The sequence below is a fragment of the Strigops habroptila genome, chromosome 6 (assembly GCF_004027225.2).
Source record: "Strigops habroptila isolate Jane chromosome 6, bStrHab1.2.pri, whole genome shotgun sequence".
Classification (NCBI taxonomy): Eukaryota; Metazoa; Chordata; class Aves; order Psittaciformes; family Psittacidae; genus Strigops; species Strigops habroptila.
In genome coordinates this window covers 58911196-58931013 of record NC_044282.2, presented here as the reverse complement: position 1 = coordinate 58931013, position 19818 = coordinate 58911196, and the positions used below count along the sequence as shown (strand labels likewise).

At 42.3% G+C, this 19818-nt stretch overlaps 1 protein-coding gene and 1 long non-coding RNA gene across 3 annotated transcripts in view; one reads left to right on the top strand and one right to left on the bottom strand.

The window, feature by feature from the left end:
• Positions 1-812: 812 nt before the first annotated feature.
• The window catches only part of TFAP2B (transcription factor AP-2 beta), a 28259-nt gene continuing 9253 nt past the window's right edge, over positions 813-19818 (bottom strand). Inside the window, exons 4-8 of one of the 2 annotated variants that reach the window (XM_030489839.1) lie at positions 14023-14097; positions 13544-13763; positions 10803-10921; positions 8176-8317; positions 813-6093 (exon numbers count right to left, since the gene is read on the bottom strand). In XM_030489839.1, coding sequence (XP_030345699.1) covers positions 5793-6093; positions 8176-8317; positions 10803-10921; positions 13544-13763; positions 14023-14097 — 857 coding nt within the window. In that variant the 3' untranslated portion in view covers positions 813-5792. The remainder of the gene's footprint in view (positions 6094-8175; positions 8318-10802; positions 10922-13543; positions 13764-14022; positions 14098-19818) is intronic. The other variant, XM_030489838.1, reaches the window with a different exon arrangement.
• LOC115609506 lies at positions 8182-10382 on the top strand. Its single transcript, XR_003991880.1, has 3 exons — positions 8182-9292; positions 9371-9611; positions 9696-10382. It is a non-coding gene; the product is annotated as an uncharacterized LOC115609506 (long non-coding RNA).

Below are 19818 nucleotides of genomic sequence, written 5' to 3'. Positions count from 1 at the left end.
TTCCTTTTGCTAATTTCTGATGCTGCAACTATAGAACTAAGGTAGAAAATAATCCTGTATTGTGAATACGAACATCACTCCCAATCCATATATAAGAGTATATATGTAAGAGTATATATATGTACACACTCGCATCCACATATACATAAGTGAAAAGTACAGTAACACAGCAAGGGGAGGAAGAAGAAGAAGAGAGTTTCCTCATATTGAAGTCTTACAGAAAATTTTGTTTTAATGGCTAATACTTTGAAAAGAAAAAGATTTAGTCCTAATTCAGCTGGTAAAAGCAAAATGAAACAGAAGTTCACATTAACATGACGTGAGGTTTATTATAGGTCTGCTTAGAATGAAGAGGTAAGAGTGGTAAAAATATGGACACTTTTGAGTCAGACAGAAATAAAATACCCACATTTCTGAGAAGCAATATTTATTGTCTTTTTTTTTTTTTTTTAGTGTAGAGACATGTCCTGAATTTCCCCAAAGCCTAGATTGGGAAAATAAAGACTTCTTGGTGTTATAAGTAAATCCGTCTGCAGAATCGAAGCAGCACCAACATTCAAAAAAACTGAAGAGGAAAATACAACAAAACACAACAATCTCTTTTTTTTTTTTTATTCTTATTCTTATTATTTATGTAAATCAGGTCATCACTGGACAAGAAACCAATTTCTACCCATTACCATAACAGCTTGTCTATAAAGAACAGAAAAGATTCAGATAGGATACTATCTAGTCAAGCGGGATTTTTTTTTTTTGTTTGTTTTGTTTTTTTCTTTTTTGTTTGTTTTTTTAAGTACTTATTTTACTTTTTCTTTTTAAATTCCCCCACCCATTCACAGAGGTATAGATTCACAGATAAATAACCCAAAAACTACTTGCTCGCCATATTTACACATTCCCGTTAAATTAAGCATAAATAAATATATACAAACTCAATACTGAATGCCTCTCCACATTTCTTCTCAGGAAGAGTCAATAAACTGATATTTCTCACTGCATGGTCAGATTTTTCAAGAAGCGGAGGTGAAAGGGATCATTTGGGGCATAAAAGGAGAATTTTCTTTTTTTTTTTTCATCTTTCCAGTTGCTCATTCACTTTTTCAGAGCTTTGCATCTATTTGGGGTTTTTTTGCTTTATTTCTTGCCAGCACACAAAGTTTCATCTCTCTCAAAATGTTCAGGCATTTGCCAGTGTGTTTGGGGATATTTGCTTTTACTTTTTCCCTTTGTATAAGAAAATATACTATTTGTAAAAAGCCTACAGCCTCTCACACAGAGGGAAGCTGGAGGGGAGCAGGAGTTTGGTTGGATTAATCTGGCAACGCTTATGGCAGCTGAAATGAGCACCAAATTCTCCAAGAAATGTATTAAAACAGAGCCAAACAGGTCTGTGTGATAAACTGGTCAGAAAGGGATGAGCAGGGGAAGGCAATAAGCCCTTTGCGCACAGCTAAGGGTCTTAAAACCATCCTTCCCCCTCTCCCTCCCAACCCCAAATGAATATTTGGGGATTTTTGGGAGAGGTTGGTCTGGGGTGCAAAGGGACTTAAAACAGCTTCTCACAGAGAATTTCTATTAGGTGGGACAAGACACGACCCGATTCTAAAGAAATTATCGGGTTGTAAAAGGATTCCTATAAAATTGGCTTCTTGTTTCCTTCACATCTTGTGTGAATACTAACCAGAGGAATAAAATAAAAAAGCCAGGGAGCATACGAAAACAAACACCTTTCCAACAGAAAATAGAGAATTGTTATTAAAAAAAAAAACAACCTAAGAATAAAATAAAATTTACAGTAACCCACCTGTTTGTTTTGAAAACAAACTTTTCACGGTCTCTCCTCAAACTTTTCCCTTGAGTTAAAAAGCAAAGCTGCCGTGTTAATCCTCCTGTTTATTGACTTATGATCCCAAGGAAACCAAATCTTTTAATAACTCAATTACCAGATAAACGTCTGAGGTGCCCAGCCTGACAAGTAGCCAGGCTGGGAAAGTGGAGAGGAGCAGGAAAATGCTTTACGGTTGAAGGCTGAGTTTCACTGGGGGGGGGACCTCAGTTCTCAGCACTGGTAGGAGCCACTGAGCAATGGGCAACTCCCTCTGGGACCAGCACTGGGCTACAGGAAAGAACAGAGATGGATATACTCCTACACCATGTTTTCTTCCTGTTTGCATTTAAATCAGAAACCTTGTGGTTTTTGTCTCCATACTCTGAGGGACAAGTCAGGGGTATCCCACTGAAACCAATGGGGATTTTACATTTGGCTTTATTTCACCCGAGTGAAGCACAGCCTGGCATTTGGAATGGTGGTAGAAGGCAAAAAGGGCAGATCCAAAGTTAACAGGGGTCAACTGAAACTCTTCCCTCAACCTTCTCAAGGTTTAGGTCCTACTCCGGGTGACCAAACCTGTGCCTAGGGGAGATTTCAGCAGCCTGATCAGGCCCTCACGCATGCATGTTCAGGTCTTTCCCCAAGAAGTTGCAAGTGGGACCCTCTCCTCGTTAACCCAAAGTGGTGGTGGGATACTGTCTTCTGCAGTTAAAAGGAGCATCCCCAACATCCCTACAACAGACAATGAAAGACCATTCCCAACCTCACCGCCAAAGCCTTCAGCTGGAAGCTCTGGGGTGAGAGGGAGCAGGTCCCCATGTTCCTGCATGTACAGTTGGGGAGGCAGAAGGCTGAGAGCTAACCTGAGGTCTCCTCACCCCCAGATGCCCCACTGGGGTGGGTGAGGCTGCAGGGCTGGACCCATGTGCTCCCCACAAAGGCTTTTTGCAGAGGGCAGGCAAAGCAACATTCAACACTTTGTGCTCTGTTTCAGAACGTTCCCGTTGGGTAGAGAAGGGAGATGTGCTTCATTTCTCCCCAGATACACACACGTACACATATCCTTTTCCTTTCCAGCACATCCCAACTGAGGCATGCCCTGCACTGCAGCTAGGATTGTCCTTCCCCAGGGCCCTGCTGAAATTGGGTGTGATTGGCAAGGGGTCGGCTTTGGAGGACCAGAGGCTGCCTGGGAGCAGCTTTTCAATATTGGGGTCCCCAGCCTACCGGTGTGGGATCCATGAGATCTACGTCACTCGGGGATCTACACTTTCTCCAGTGGCATCCGCAGGGACATGACAGCTACAAAACCCACTGCCATGGACCTGCTAGGGTTGAAAACTACCTCAAACTCATCCCAGCAGCCCATGGAGAAGGCTGCCTGCCTCAGTTTTCCCTTATTCTCACGTGAGATTCCCCACAGCACTCTGCCCCAGAAAAACAAAAGGTACATAAATGAGGAGCAGCTCCAGAGGGGTTAGTGCTCCTGAGGGCCAGAGGATTCCTGGTTTCTACTGCCACACATGTGTCCAAGTCACAGGCAGAGAACAAGAGCCAAGAGACCTTCAGCTTGCTGCATGAAGATTTGAAAAGCAGAGCAGGCCTTCAACTGCAGCCATTTCTCAGGTAGCTGAGGATACTGACAGTGTCAGTCAACAGGCTCATTTGCTTTTTCTGTTTTAAGAAAATATTGTTTGGGGATGTTGAGAGTATTGCTGAATTATTTGTCGCCCACCATCCACTTTGGAAGGTACCTAGAAAGTAAAACAAGGCTAAGGCTTCTCTTTTGTTTCTCTGTCCCCCTTGTTTTGAGTTTAGGTGTGCCTGCTTGGGCTGGTGGGATCGATTCCTGCAGCTCTAACAGGGATCATGGGGGGAGGCCTGACCCCACTGGAATTTTGCCAGCAACTCCAGGAAATTTACCCCCACCCAGTAACTGCTCTGACATAAGCAAAAAGATGTGTTTGTGCACGAACCCTACCCCACTGAGAAACACATATGCAATTACCCAATACAGCAGAATCCAAACAGAAATTCAGATCCTTACACTTCAGCATCATTTTTACCATAGGAGACAAAGAAAGAAATGTATGTTAAAAAAAAAAAGGGAAATCAGTCAGACCCCCCCAATCATATGCATAAGACATCCTGTCAGACACCAAACCACTGAGAAAAACATTGTCAGTAAGAAGCTTTTTCCCCCTACCACACCAACTTGTTCTAAAGCAAGAGTCACAAGACTTTTTTTTTTAAAAGCTTTCTAAGAGAAACAGATTTTTTCAGACTGAGCTCAGAAATCAGGATATTCCCTGGCAAGCCCTCCCCTCTCCCATCACAAGGAGCCAGCCCACATGGCAACCCTTTCCACCCTGGGTGCAAAACCCTAGTGCCAAGCAAGCACGGTAACATTTGACACAGCTCTTATTCTCTTTGTGATATTACACCTCGATTTCAACTTATATTTTTATCTCATTCAAATTATTCCCTTTGAGCTTCTTTAAAGAAGTGCACCTACAGAATTCGGAAACAACTGGCTTTGATTTGAAAAAGAAAAAAAAAAAAGAAAAGTATCAGAATATCAGAATTGTGGATTTTTTTTCTCTGTACCTGATATATTGTGTAGGGATCTCTAGTCCTCTTTGAAGAAGCTCATAAGCCAAGCGGGCAAAGCTTTAGGAAACAGAAGAAAATAAAATAGTGCATACTCCTGAGAAAGAATTACATACTCATATCACTCATCTTTTGTTGTTGTTAACAGTTCTTTAAAAATGGGGGGAAGATATCTCTCACACACAGTACTCAAGGAAATTAAGGACTGAAACATTGACATAGTTAGGAATATAAAACTCCCTAGAGAAAAAGATATCTCAGAAAATTAAGAAATCATATAGAGCTGACCTTAATTTCAAATTCTGCAACCCATTATAGACAAAGCATTTTACCATCATAGACAAGTACTAAATTACAAAGGTATGTTTGCATGCATGAATATGTGTGGCTATACACACATATTATATATATGTATATATCCATATATATACATATATATACAAACATACACAGGATACACACACACCCCTACCGAGTTATGTGTGTGCATATGCCCATACACACCTGTAAACACTGGCAATCTAAACAGAGAGTCTGTCTAGACCAGGAAAAAGAAAAAAGTTCTTAAAAAGTAGAGTTAGATAATTCAACTAAGCTACAACGACTTGAAATGTCCCATCTAATGACATCTAACATTAAGATGCTGCCATGAATGCAGCTCGAACTGGCTGGGGTGGATGGCTCGTGAAAGGTCTGTGCACTTGCCTCCCTTCCTTTCCTAGTCTAGACAGAACCAGGGCGCTGAGATGAGATGGGAAGAGTTGGGGTGAACGAGACAATGGGTTTTCTCAGAAAGGAATGCTCTGGAAGAACATGTTAGCTAGGATGGAGACAGGATGTCATTCAGAAAAACTAAACAAAAAGATTAAAGAATAAAATAAAAGTAATAGCAAGACAGACCGTGCAGCTTAAGAAATCAAAGCACTGACACCAAAAATGTTTCTCCAATTTCTTCCAATAAGTTATTCATTTCTTTCTTTTATTATTATTAATTATTATTATACTCCCCTCCCCCCAAATCATTATTTAAAAACTGTGAAAGAATAGAAGTGGGGAAAAAATCCTGGTGGTTGTCTTCACATGTTCCTGGCAAGAGACTCTGAACCACTGGTCTTGTGCCATTGTGCTCCTTTGATCTTAAATTAATGTCTTTAATTATTATTATTATTTTTTATTATTATTATTATTTTGTCCTACCTAATAGAATTCTTCCAAAGCCCAATCCAGTATTTTTAAAGCTAAAATTAAGACGGTTTTGTTTTAAAAGATTATCTCTCTCTTTTCTCCTTTTATTTATTTAACTTTTTTCTTCTCCTTTCTTTCTTTTTTTTTTTTTTCCTCTCCCTTTCTCTCATTTTCTGTGTTTCTCTTCCTTGTCTCCAGTTTTACTACCTGGTCCTTCGCCAGATGTGTGCCTGTTAGCAGTGTTGTTGTTCAAGAACATCTTGTCCATGCCTTTGAGAGCTTCAGTCAGGTAGTTTTGAAGGGCCGTGAGGGCAGCGCAGATAGCGGGGGCCCCAAAGCCATGAGTGATGAGGCTGAAGTGAGTCAAGCAGCTCTGAATGCCCGGTTCCAAAATAGGGGTGGGCCGGCTGTTTCCAATGGGCGTCCTGTCCTGGGCCAAGAGATCTGTAAATTCTTTACAAAGTTGCCTACACAGAAAAGAGAAAAGCAAAGAGGAGAAAAGAGAAAAAGTGGTGGTTAGGCTCATCCCACACTTCTCCAAGACAACCAAGGTTGAAGGAAGGAGCAGGTTCAGGCCAAAGCTGGTGCCAAGACCCAGGGTAGGTCATTTTTGCCACCTTCCTTTCCCCCAGGAGTGCTCAGGGACCAGAAGCGGTAAGCCAGCATCTCCCTGCTCAGGATGATGTTCTTCAGGAGAAAGGTTTCTGCAACTGCAGGACAACACCAGGTCTGGATATAGAAATCTCTCTGACAGCCACAAGAGCGCTTCTGAAGCACTGTGGTGCTTCAAGGATGCTTCTGAAGCACTTTGCTTGGTGGCTGTAGAAATATCCAGCATGAAAAAGAGCTGTGCCATGGGTTTGCCAATTGCCCTTCTTCCTGGAGGCCGGGCCCTGTCTCAAAGCATCTCCTACCAATGCTGTTCCAGGAGGAAAGCACAACCACACACTGAGAGCTACATACCACAGGGACATGGTGCAGGAAAGGGCTAAAATGGAGTGACTTCTGAGCCTGCTTAGGCTGGGCCACCTTTTCAAGAGAGATCAGGACTCTAGGGTTTGGTGCTGGTTTATTCATTGCACGAGGAGCAAAGCAAACACTTCAGGTTTTATATCTGGGGGGTGACACCCCAATTAACACATCAGAATTGACATCTGGCTCTCATTTGTTTGCCTGCCCCTTTGAAAAATCAGATTTGATTTTTCTAATGAATTCCCACCTACACACTTTCTTTTGCATTGCTCTGGTCCAAAATGCCTTCACGTCAACAGGTGCCCAGGCAATGCAGAAACCCTGGGGCCTGGTGGAGTTCCCAAAGGAATAATTTCTTTGAGACAGGTGTCTACCCAGGGACTGGGTAAAAAAGGGCCAGAATTTAAAAAAAAGTAAAAAATTGAAAAACCATAAAAAAGAGAGAAAGAAAAGAAAACAGAAACCCTTAAAAAATGCATTCTGCTCTCATCCTCTGAAATTCTCCAAAATTCCCAGTGGGTTAAAGGTTTCAGAGGGTGGAGAAAGATAAAGGTCTGCTTCTATGTGTATTATCCATTAAGAAAGTGCAAGAGAGGAAATTTTGAATTTGGAGAACAAACAGTAATGAGTCCAACATTTTACATCTTCAAAGAGCAAAGCAGGGTCTGCGAGCAATTAAAGTTCTGGGACATTAATATCTTCTGACCCTGCGGAAAAGGGCAATCAAATTCCAATCACGTCTGAAAAACATCTGGACAAATTTGAGCAAATGATTTTTCAACTCTCCATATATTTCTTTAAATTACACTGTCATCGGAGGCAAGCCACGTCCCAGAGCATAAAATAAATGAGAGCTGTTTAGGCTGGGGTGGAGTTTTTTTCTTTTTCTTTCCTTTTTTACCCCCTTTTTTTGCTGGGTAGACAAAGATGTGTGGAGACACACAACACCAGCCGCTAAGGACTCAAGCAAACTACGAAGCCCTCAGTGAGTAGCCTGGGAGGCACAGCCAAGTGTAAATCATCACATAGAGCACAGCCATCAAGAAATTCCCAAGGGAGGGACATGGAACGGGGGGATTAAACCAAGGATCAGCAGCAGTACATAGTGGGGGTTCCTTTTTTTTCCTCTCTTTTTTTTTTTTTTTAATTATTATTTTTTATTAAACCCTATGGAAAAGACTTTGCAATTTGGTAGCAGACAAACAGGTGTGTGTGAGCAGCAGGAGGGACAGACACACTATGGAAACAAAATAGAAATTTTCAGCCCCCTTTCCATAAAGATCTTTTAACTGGGGGTGGTTTGGGAATAGTGCGCAGGAGCAGCGGATAGTCACCTACATAGTCTATAGAGTGTGTTGGCAGAAACCCCACTGTGAAGGGACGCAGGGGCTCTAGGGTCTACCCTGCCCACAGGGCCATGCAAGCATCCTTACTCCCTGTAATTTAGGTTCTGGAAATTATTTAGGGTCTGTAAAATCTGCCTCTTTTCAACACGATCTCTGAAGAAGGGGTTAAGGAGGAAGGGAGGATTTGGTGAGGAGGCGGGGCAGAAAGTGGATAGTTAACTTCGCACTCACTTTGTAGCAAGCAGCATGTTTTTCCTGGAGTGGAGGTCGGTGGGGTCCGTGTGCTGTCTGTTCAAGTACTCAGAAACAGCTTTGGCTGGGAACTCCGTTTCGCAGATGTACCCAAAATCCCGGGCTAAATGAACGGCCTCACCTGGAGGGAAGGAGGGGAGCATTAGCTCAGGTACCGGTGGCATCGGCCTCCTGCCCACCACTTCCCGGGGAGGGACCGGCCCTTCAAACGGAGCCTGGAAAACTTCTAACACCCCTTGTGCTTTGGGGACGGACTCCAGGTACGTGTTTTCCCACCACAAGCCCTGTGCTGGGGCCCATCAAGTCGATGGGCCAGGTATTTCAGCTGATGAGGTTTGTCTTTGCTACAATGCACTTATGATGGTGTGTACCCATGCGGCGGTTGTGCAGAACTGTGGGAAAAGCACACACACACCCCTACACACACACGCGCGCGCACTTTCAAATTAACTGGGACAAAAACAAAATAGAGAGAGAAATCTAGTTAAATCCCGAAAGACAGAAAGACCCAAACTTCTCTTAAGAGTAGAGAAACCATTCCTGTTTCAACATAGCAGATCATCCTCGAAATTTTTACAGATATGGACATAGTGTTAGCATTGATGTAAATTCATTGCAGAACATTATATACGCACTTGTTTAAACGCACACACAGAGCGCTTGCATCATCATCGCAATCATCGCCACATCTCTAAAACGATGGAGATAACTGCATTTCGCCAGAAGGAAACTATTAATCTGCTTTCTTAACTGACCGTCCCACAACAGGAATTCTGCCTGGTCGAAAGACAGCAAGTAATGGCCACATTTTTCTGTGAAAAATAATAATTGCTCTAGTTCTAATTCTGTCACTTTTCCTGCCTGTGTGTTTTCGGGTTTCTTGCCTCCAGAGTTTCGCATCATCCAACTTCTACTGATGTACTTCGTGCCACAAGAAGAAGACAGTAGCTGCAGAAAGGAGGCGGGAGGGGGGGGGGAACCTCAGACTTCAGGAGGATTCCACCAGATTACAGCTCAACCCCTCTAGAATAACCATTAAACTCTCTAACGCACCGCCTGAGGTACCGTGGGGGAAGATTTCCAACACGCAAACCAGGTATGTCTACTAACTCCAGGACCACCTTATTTTTAACTATCGGGAATTGCTTCCCAACGTCACTTTCTGCTTCCCGAGGCTTCTCGCTCATCACCGACCCGTTGACGATGGGCTGGGCACCCCGACAGCCACTACCAGCCCCCCTCTCCCGCCGGGGCCGCCCGGACAGCCGAGCCGTGACCCCGGCCGAGACGGTTCTGCTCTCGGGGATACAACAGCAGCAACGCCAGAGCCTGGCTGGTGGCAGAAAAGAAAATAAATCTCCCTCAGGCTCAACTTCTCCCAAAAGGAGGGAGCTCTCCAGAGAAACTGTTGATTTGTAAGGAAATTAGGGGAGAGGCGGGTTATGCTCACCTTAATACACACTTAACATAATTTTTCGCATCACTCTACAACCGCACAGGCTTCTGAACCTCAAGCCGGCTTCGGGAAGGGACTGATTTTGCTGTGAGCAGGATGCACCGGTCTCCACACAGGCAGGGAGAAGAGTGAAGTTGCGCTAATCCCGGTTGTCATGCCAGAGATACTTCACCTCTCCTACAGCGCGGCCCTATATCCTACTCTGAGCTTTGCACAACCTAATATGGGAGCTCCTTTCTACCAGCCCCCGACTTTTTGCGAGCCCTCTCTGCGTAAGAAAACGTCTTATCGCTCACGAAACTCTATCAAAAGAGTCGAAAAGTTACTATTTAGCGCAAATATTTATGCATGCTTATATGCAACAGAGATAAGTGGATTATTTAAACGCTTCTCGGTGTGTATGTGTAATGCAAATACATGTAATTCATGATTGCATCCATACTATTCCGGTTATGTTTTTTGGAGAAGGTCCAACTTCTGTTAGCATAAATACGGACATATCCTAAACATATGAGTGTCTCTAAATTTTACTTTTCAATACCGTAGCAATAAATCAAAGAAACACGCAGACCTCCAAAACGACATTCGCTGATTTAAGATGAGGTGCAACTTCACCTCCCCTCGCTCCTTCCTCAGGAACAGCTTCTCTCTTTGCTCAGTTCTAGCCACCTTAAGGTAAACAGCACTCCGCAACTCTGAAATTCCTCTTATTTCTTTTAAAATAAATAAATTCTGCACTATTTTCCTCATTGAGCGTCCTGTAGTGGCCATAAATAAGCTCGGAAGGAGCGAGTTAGCGGGAGGATGGAGTAGATGTGGAGTTGGAGAGCACAGGCTGGAAATTAATAGCAGTGAGGGATGGGACTGCCCTGCAGCATCACATATATACACACATACACACACACAGAGCCTCATTCTTGCCACCAAGAGGGACCAATGCCCCTCCAGCCAGTGAGTTAATTTTGGGGAACGGGATCCTTATACGTGTTCATCCTAACCCGCCCTGAATTTCACCTCTGCAAGGTTTTCCCATCTGATCCCAAAGTGGTTTGGGTCTGGGTTTTTGTTTTTTTTTTTTTTGTTAGTAAAATGTCAGACACGAGTTCAGAATAGGCAGGGGGGGTGAAGGCAGCTGCGACCCCCGGCTTACCTTCCACCAGGGACGTGAGTAAAGTGACATTTGCGGCCTTACGCCTGCCGGCTGGTAAATTCAAACCGATTTTTTCTAGCCTTTCTCGCAAAGATCTCCCCCCGTTTTTCGATTTGGCTCTAGAATTGCAAAGAAATTAACATCGTGATTAACCCCGCGGTGTTCCTGGAAGAAACGTTTAGTGTGTGCGGTCATTGGAGCCTGGGAGGGTTTTCACTCGACCTGGGCTGTGCTGATTCCTGCTAGGGTTTGCTGAGATTTCCTTCATTTCTCCTAGGGGTGGGAGTGGGGATGAACTCACTTTTCCCCTATTTTATCAAGGGAAATCAAATAATGCCAGATAGCAATAATTAATGTACAGCGTTCTGATCTAGAGAGGGAGTGGGTTCCTACTGTATGATACTAGCTGGTATTAATTAGGAGTGAGGAGATGGGCAGAAATGTAAGAGGAGAATTAAATCCTTATTTCAGGAAAAAGCCGGGATGGGAAGAAGAACGAGGAGGGGGAATATCTGGAAGGCTCAAAAGGAGAATGTGTGTGCCTGTGGATAAAATACAAAAGGAGGAAAATATTTATTAACCCATTTTTGCGCGCGTGTGTGTGTGAATGTGCTTGTGTGAGTGTGTTGTGGTGCGGAAAGGCGATGCTAAGAGGAATAGCTCACCTGAAGGCACAGTGCGTTATACAGAGGGAACTGATTGCCTGGAGGAAGATTTGAATGTCTGTCGGAGGTTACTGATAAGGACAATAAAAGGATGAGTGAGCTATAGGTGGGAAATACAGAGCTATTGTTAGGACGCCTATACATATGTAAACCCCCAGGGATGAAATCTTGCCACTGAGAAATCAGGAAGACTTTTGGCACCTAAGATCAGAATCTCTCCCAAACATCTCTTAGCTCTTAAAATTATTTAAGAGTTAGTACTCTCTCTTAGCGAAACGACAGAGAAGCCAGGCTGGCTTCCCACTATTTTGTATCAAAGTAAATAGGGCTAGATGGCAGAATTACAAGAGAGCAGCTTTCTATATTTCACCTCTTCTGAAACAAAAGCTTGTCTAGAATTTAGATTCAAGATAGGAACTGAAGTCAGCAGCAGCCAATGACGATGGCTTGGGCCAATTCCAGAAATCCATTGAAGTTCAATAATGATGTTTCTTTACCTTGCTAATTATATTTGCTACAGTGTATCTCTCAGATGTTCTCCCTGCTCCATTTGCAGTTGTACTGAATGAGCAGGCAGGTTGGCATCTGTAAGTAAAATTCTCTGCTGCTCTCACTGGCAAAGATCACAGCTGAACAATTATTACAGATATTCACGTGGAACAACATTTATTTTAGGAGACCCTAATTCTCACGTGTATTTTTGGGTGACTGACAGCATGTGGCAGGACTTTCCCCCACATCTCCAGACGTCATCACAGATTTTTTTTGCGAGGGGGGTGGGGGGTGGGGGCGAGAGTGAGAAGGGGGAAATCCAAACACAACTTTTTTAAAACACCTTACAGTCAACATTGCCCAATTGCTGCTACAGGATTCAGCAACAGTACTTCCTTCTCTAAGATTAGCAATTTTTAAACATAATCTGAAATTTATTCAGGGTCAATTTACATGCATTTGTTCCTGTCTCGAAGTAGTGTTTTATTTTCCAATCTGGCATATACCTCACACTTAGAAAATGAAGTCCTATCCCATCTCTCAGCTTTCTACTGGCTTGAGTGAACTGGTACCTCATGCCATATCATGACTTCTTCCTTGTTCTGACTGGAGGTAGAGCCTTGCCTACCTTTCTTCCAGACAAGTAATTCTGACAATTCACTGTCTTTCAGACACTGCCAAGAAGACTAAGGCCTTTCTTCCTGGTAGTTTTTCCAGCTGATGATCTCAGAGCTTAAATTGTTGTTGTTGGTTCCAAAATGGACAATCTCTGGTACCTAAATGTACAATCTTCCACTTGCTATGGTGGAATGGTAACCAAGCCTCCAGGTCATCCCTTGGTCCTCATTTTCCTCAGCACTGATAACATCAGCTATTTTGAAGTCTTCAGCAAAACCCACCAGGACCTTAGTGGGCGATTTGCATAAATGTTAAATAGCAAAGGCCTCAAGATCAACTGTGACTAATTCCTCCAGCAAATTTCTCTAGATGAAGCACTAAGTTTCTGACTTTCAAACCTACCTGTTTCTGGCTTTCTTTAGTCAGCTACTTACACACCTTACAGGTTGCCTATTAATCCCCTGCCAATTTAAATAATGTCTTGTGTAACACCATGTTAATTGCTTTATCGTTATTGTCATGTAAAGTTAGCCTCATGGATTGGTCTAGGAAATCCCTAGAAATACATCAGGTCCTGAAATACATCTGGTTCATCCTGCAATGTCTAACTGCAACATAGCCATCATCACATTTTATTTTGACAGTTTTGTAAGAGAGAAGTGTGAGAAGAAGGAAAGGTAGAAAGTGTGTGCATATACAGGAGTAAAAATCTTCTTGTCTCGCTTCCTTCATTTTGGGATTCTTTGATAGAAACTGAACTAGGCCACATCTTTCTCTAGCCTCCATATGTTCATCTCAATGTCTGATTACAGCATATTTTCACCTAATCCTGAATGTGACACACACAAGCTATGACGATAAGATCAATATGTATTTGCAATCATCTTTACTGTTGACCAAATATTTCTGGTGCATACATGAATGCCCACCCATGGGCATGTTCACGCACATGCTCCAGCCTCTTACCTTCTAAGTACTCCTCCTAGGAGGGATGCATTCAGACACTCTGGAGGAGAAAGTCGTCTTTGAACTTCTCCCACAGTTACTTTGTACTTTGAAGTTGAACTAAGCAAGGACAAGCGGCCAGGTACAGAGCAAAACACCTCTCCGGTATTGACTGAAATTCCGCCCAGGAAGCCATCTTTGTTCATCATCAAAGAAGTAACAGATTTTGGAGGAACCGGAACTGGAGAAAGAAAAGGGGAAGAGGGGAGAGAGAAACCATCATGTCACGAAGGAGTATTGGATAAGTCTCTCTGACATGCACAGAACAGCAAAATGAAAGGGAATTTTGAATCTCTGGCTACCTCCAGCAACCTAAAGGGTGCTGCTCCCCCAACCTCTAGGAAATTGCTCCATGAATGATGGATGGAGAGAAGGGTGGTACAGTACAGCCTCTATGTAGGGTTTGATCATTGGGAAATAAAATACATATTGGCAAGCACCTGGCAACTTTCGGGTTTGAGCCTGTGTCTCACCCAGAGCCCCCCGATGCCTTTTGTACAACGGACAGCGCCTTTCTGGAGGGGAAAAAAAAAGGAGAATTTACTTTTTTTTGCTAATGTTTCCATTACTGCTAAGCTGAGCCAGGAATAAATTCACTACATGAAGGGAGTTGCTGTCTTAAATAAGTATCAAGGCTGGAGGATACAGAAACCAGAAGACAGCTCTGTTATTGCTTTGTGTTTTTATTAACTCTGGTTTATGAAATAAAATGAGTCTTTTCCTTCAGAAAAATGAACACCAGAAAAAAAGAAAAAAAAAAAATCTGGTCTAACCATGGCGTTCTCCTCCTTGATCATATTGTGCTGTCCGTGAAGTAGTAGGAACTCTCCTGCCCCTAAATAAAACTGATCTAGTTATTGTAACACGTATTTAGGTAGTTATGGGTAACTATGGGTATATGTAACACATATAAAAGCAGTTATGAGAAAAAAAACCAAACAAAACAAAACAGAACAATAAAGCAAAACTAAGCAAAATTAAAACATGCTATTCTGTCCACTATAAAAAGGAAATATTTCTTTTCTCTGAGAAACTAGTGAGGTTATTTTAAGAGTTACCAAGGGGATTATAACAAACAAATTCCTACACTAGCAACCATACACACTCAGAAATAAATAACAACAGCAAAACCTGGCTAAACTAGAAATAAGAGCATTTCCCCCATTACTTGAATTTTGTTTACGAATGAACTGAAATAGCTCCCTCATAATTGTGGGTAAGTGTGATGATTTACAGCAGGTGCTCTAACCAATCAGCCAATCGCTTTAATTTATAGGGAGTCTCGCTGCATTTTCCCCAGTTGTTTCATTTCTGCGAGTAATTGATAACAAACCGTACTTAAGGTATGTTTTATGCAGGAGTTAATAAGAGCTGACAGCTGCTACTGCTGCTTCCTCTTGGAATTGCGGCAACACTTCTTTCCCTATAGAAAATATACTCCAAAATTAGGGGAGTTGCTGGTGGTAGAGTCCTGACAGTCCAGCGGGCATCTTTCAGAGGAGAAAACTAATTGATTGCACACCCTCGTCGAGCAGATACTGCTCCACAGTCTCCCATTTCCACTCAATCAATTACAAAACCAATTCGGCAAATAATAGGGTTCTATTATGCACATATGCCAGCTATTTAGGTAGTTATAATACATGTCAGTTAAGCCATAAAAACCCTGTTTATTTGCAACATAGCTGGAGAATCAAACCATTAGGGTTGAGCGGATATTTAAGTTGTCTGGAGCTGCTAAACAATAAGATCGGGTATCCTAATATATTACCAAGTGCTAACTACTGGGCAATTGCCAATTTTATAACTTCAATGCATGGAATAGACACAACCGTGTTTCACTGTTTTTATTACAGATCATTTCCTATTGCCAGACCAGACCCACACAATAAAAGCTCTATAACAGCTAAAAACCAAAAGGCATGTCGATTTTAGACATACATATTGCTTTGTATGCCTTGTATATAGTCTCCAGTATAAACAAATTATTTTGAGTGGCTTTACTTCAGGGAATCAGAAAGTGAGATGGATTCCTATTTCTCTATTATTTTTAGTTGGGCATTTTATGCAGCTCATAAAGGCGGTTTCAAGTAGTTTGAGAACGGCACAGAAACAGTTATAAAAGAGTTAGAGGCCCACTCCTGCTTTCGTTGCTATTAATGGCGGGGGGAAAGACTGCTGTTGATTCCATAGGAAAAGACTCTTTTGGAGTATCAGAGGTAGTCCTGGTAGACAAAAATCTCTCCCTTCCTTCTCCCCGCCACCCCCCATTATACATAGACATGTCGCTTATTTCATGCATGATGTTCTGTAATGTTGGTCGAGTGAAGCATCAAGAAAAAGTAACAAATAAATAAATAAATGAAAATGAAAATAACAACAACAACATCCACAACAAGTAAAGCAGTGCCACCGGACAGATTTTCATGATTTGCATTTTCCTCTTGGACCAACACATGGGCTCAGTGGTTCCAGTATGCCTTTACAGTGGCTATATTTAGTCACCAGTTTATCAGGTCTCTGTCCAGTGAACTGAAAAATTAAACAAGAGGCAGCAATTCCACGAACATTTGATCTTAGTCCAAACTTACTAAAGAGTGAGGGACCTGTGCAATGCTGAAATGTGCCTCACTGCCCTCTTGCTCTGCCCTTTTAGAGCACTCATTACATTAGTTAACCTTTGAAATATGGATTTTCACGTGCTCAGGTTTTTGTTGGGCTTGGGTTTTTGTTTTTTTTTTCCCCTTGCAAATTGCTTTTGGGAAGAATGCTGCTTTGGCTCCCTCCCCCGCTATGCTGAGCTCCTCAGCTTTTCTCCCTACCCCTACCTCCTCCAAAAGGATGGTATGAACATACCCATCACTTGGTCTCTAATAACTCTAAATTTTTAGAAGCTTACCAGGCGGTGTAAGCATATCTATTGCAATTTCATAGCTTCAGAGAGATGTATTCTATCTACACTCTATATCTTCTGTAAATTACCTAATGCTGCCTCAAAAGAAGTGTTTGCCATGGAATGAATTGTCTCTATCTATATCGTATCTATATGTTTATCATGGCTATAGCTTTTGCAATAAAGCCCAGACATTACCAGGGATGAAAAAACGTGGAGGTTTCAGAGGGTGAAGAGATATACGTGTCCGTGTGGGCAGCTGCAAGTACCAAATCCCTGAATGTATGTAAATAAAGTGTAATGCAGAATATGTTTGCAGCCCATGTCAACTTTCCCCTTTGGTTAGGGATTGCCAGAACTGAAATAATCAGAATAACACACACAAGTGCACACAGCATCCCCAGCACTTCTACCTTAACTTTATGCCGTTTGGTTCTTGTTATCCCCAGCAGAAACCATTCGATTTTCTTTCCCTCCCAAACTCCATTTGCTGTGTGTATGTGAGCACTCACAAATACATAATTCCTCTTTCCAAAATTTCTGCCTCCTCTTTTTCTTTCTCTCTATTTTTCCCTCCTCCTTCTTTTCTATCCCTTTCTCCCTTTTTTTCTCTTTTTCTCCTCCTGCGGTTACTTCCAGCCTCTTTGTCATTTCTCCCCCTTCCATTTCTCTTCAGCTTATCAATAAACCGGGAGAGCAACAGTAGCCGCTTGATTTGTTAGTAATTATAAGCACACTGCTCCTGCGAACGGGATCTCTAGATGAGTGAGATCGCTTTAAAACGACAGCAGGAAATGGTGAGGAAATGGAGCATGGCGAAACTCAGCGTGAAGCTTTCAGTTCTTTACATGTTTACAATTTTCTGTGCATACATTAAGTCTTAGGGGTTGCGGTTTTTCTTTTTTTTTGTTTTGGTCGGGTTTTTTTTTGGGGTTTTTTTTTTTTTTTTTTTTGATGGTGGGTCTCTGTTGGATTGCTTTCCACAAGAACATGAAAACGGGCACCGGTGCAGATGCAGAAGTGGAAATGGAAATAAAAGGGCATCTGAGCAGCACTAAAAATAAACAAATAAATAGAAAAAAGCCACAAATAAATAGAATAAATAAAATTATGCCCTGAAAATAGCTGAGTAAGAAGACTCTACGCCATGGATATCGCTGCAATAACCTCGGTCAATAAAACAATCAATCCGAATAAATATTTCTTATATTTCTTACTAACAAACGTCACAACCAAACTTACTGCTATTCAGCTATCAAACTATCTTTTTTTTTTTTTTTTTTTTTTTTTCCAGATCTGCCCACTGGGCAAATTAAAATCAGTAAAAAGTTCTTCGTCCATTATAACAACAGGACTTTGTTGTAACTCGATTTGGTCTGACTTAGTAGCCAAACCAAGAAAGTCCGGAGACAGAATCTTACCCACCGCCACCGAAAGACCCTGTTGTTATTTTAATTTTAATGAACAAATGGAGAAAGTGCGTATTCCTGTCCCCTTCCCTCTGGCCCCTTTAGTCTCTTCCATTCCCCCATCCCCTCTCCTCCGCAGCAGTCCTTTTCCCCTGAAAAAAGGGACTAAATTCCCTCGAAATTGTTTTGCATTCAATTAAAGAGGATCATAAGGTTCAGTGGGTAATCCAGGAATAAGCACGAAACTGGCAGCGAAGCAACATCTCTCATTCTGAGGTCTAGCACCTGCAAAGCTGAGGCCAGAGCAGTTTTCAGTTAATTATTTATCCGGATGCTCAAGAAGAGGTGGGGAGGAATCTCATGCCGTATTATTAGGTTGTTTGGGGTTTTTAAGGTTAAGACACCTCCTTTCATGTGTTTCTTTTAAATAGTACGAACAGAGCGTGTTTGCAAGGAGATAGCGAATGAAGGTGTCAGGGTTAAGTGGCCTTTCGTGCTAAATCAGGTGTGAGTGTGGGGGCGATTGGCAGAAACCGCTGAAAGTAAATAAATACATCAGAATAATTTTAAGGTCACTGGCTGTGCCCCAGAGTCACAAAAAATTAACTCAGGACTCTGGCCACGCGCGATTTTTCAGGAGGAGAACTTCCTTGGCCAGAGCTGGTGCCAAGGACATCCCAGATGAGCAGGTGACAAGGAGACCCGAGCTTTAATTCCTGACACACAGAAAACTTCCCTGCATTTCAGCAGGGATCGAGGGAAAGGCCTCAAAACGTGTAGCCAGTGAGCTCTTAAAGCCGAGTTAAATCTGATATTAATGCTCTTGGTGATTATTATCATCTCGATGGTTTATCTGGCTCCCTCCCGCCCACTTTCACCACCCAAATCTTAATGGAAGTAGGAGTTAACGATGATTTTTTAACGTCTCGTTGAATTTTTTAGACTGTTAATGTACCGCATCCTTCTCATTATTAGTTTATTGATTGTTCATTGACCAGCCCCCTTCAAATCGTGTTAACCACCCTCTGCCAGTTTAGATTAGGAGAATTTAAAAAGCACCTTTCATTGCTCCACCACCACCACCACAGCAGAGTTCAGGCTTGGTAGCTTAATGCTCGCTCTAATGGGGCAGCTAAGAGCCGAGGGGCCACGGTCCCTGCCTATTGCATTAATAGCTCAAAGGGGGCTAATACAGAAAATTAGCCTTAAACGAGCTCTGGAGATCTCCAAATGAAACAGCCATTTATCACGCTGGCTACCTTCACTCCACCCGTTTGCTCTCTCTACTGGGAACAACTCATTTCCTCTTAACTAAATTACTTCAGAAATGTCAAGTAAGCTCAGATACCAAACATAACAAGAGGCTGGGTGTATGTAATCTATTGTGCGGGATCGATACGGGGGATAAATCGATAGCCGCGTATGAATCCCTATATAATTTCTTTAATATTTTGACAATCCTTTTGCATGGATAGGTAGTTCCTTCTGCAGGCTTCCAAGACTACGAAGAAACAGACACTTACAGCCTGGATAATATAATTAAGTTCAGATTTCAAGTCCACATTATGCTTTTTTTCAACTACATTGTAATTAAAGCGTTTAAGGTTGTAGTGAAATAGTCCCACTCTAACCCTTGTCTGGCAAATATGTATCACGGGGAATGCTCCACAGCCCCAAATTCAGTCTCTACCTATCTGTCCATTTGCCTGCAATAACAACTTAGAGAGTTTCAATAAGTTATTCTTGCTTCGAAGGACATCATCACAGCAACAAACTGCAAGAACAAGGCGAAATCGATACTGGACCCTGTCTGTGTGGCTCCTTCTCTCGTCCTGATTAAATATTGTCTGCCACAAACGTGACCTCCTATTTATTACCCATTTCTCCTCCTCTATACCCAGGAAACACCTTGTGCAAAAAGCAACTGAGCTCCT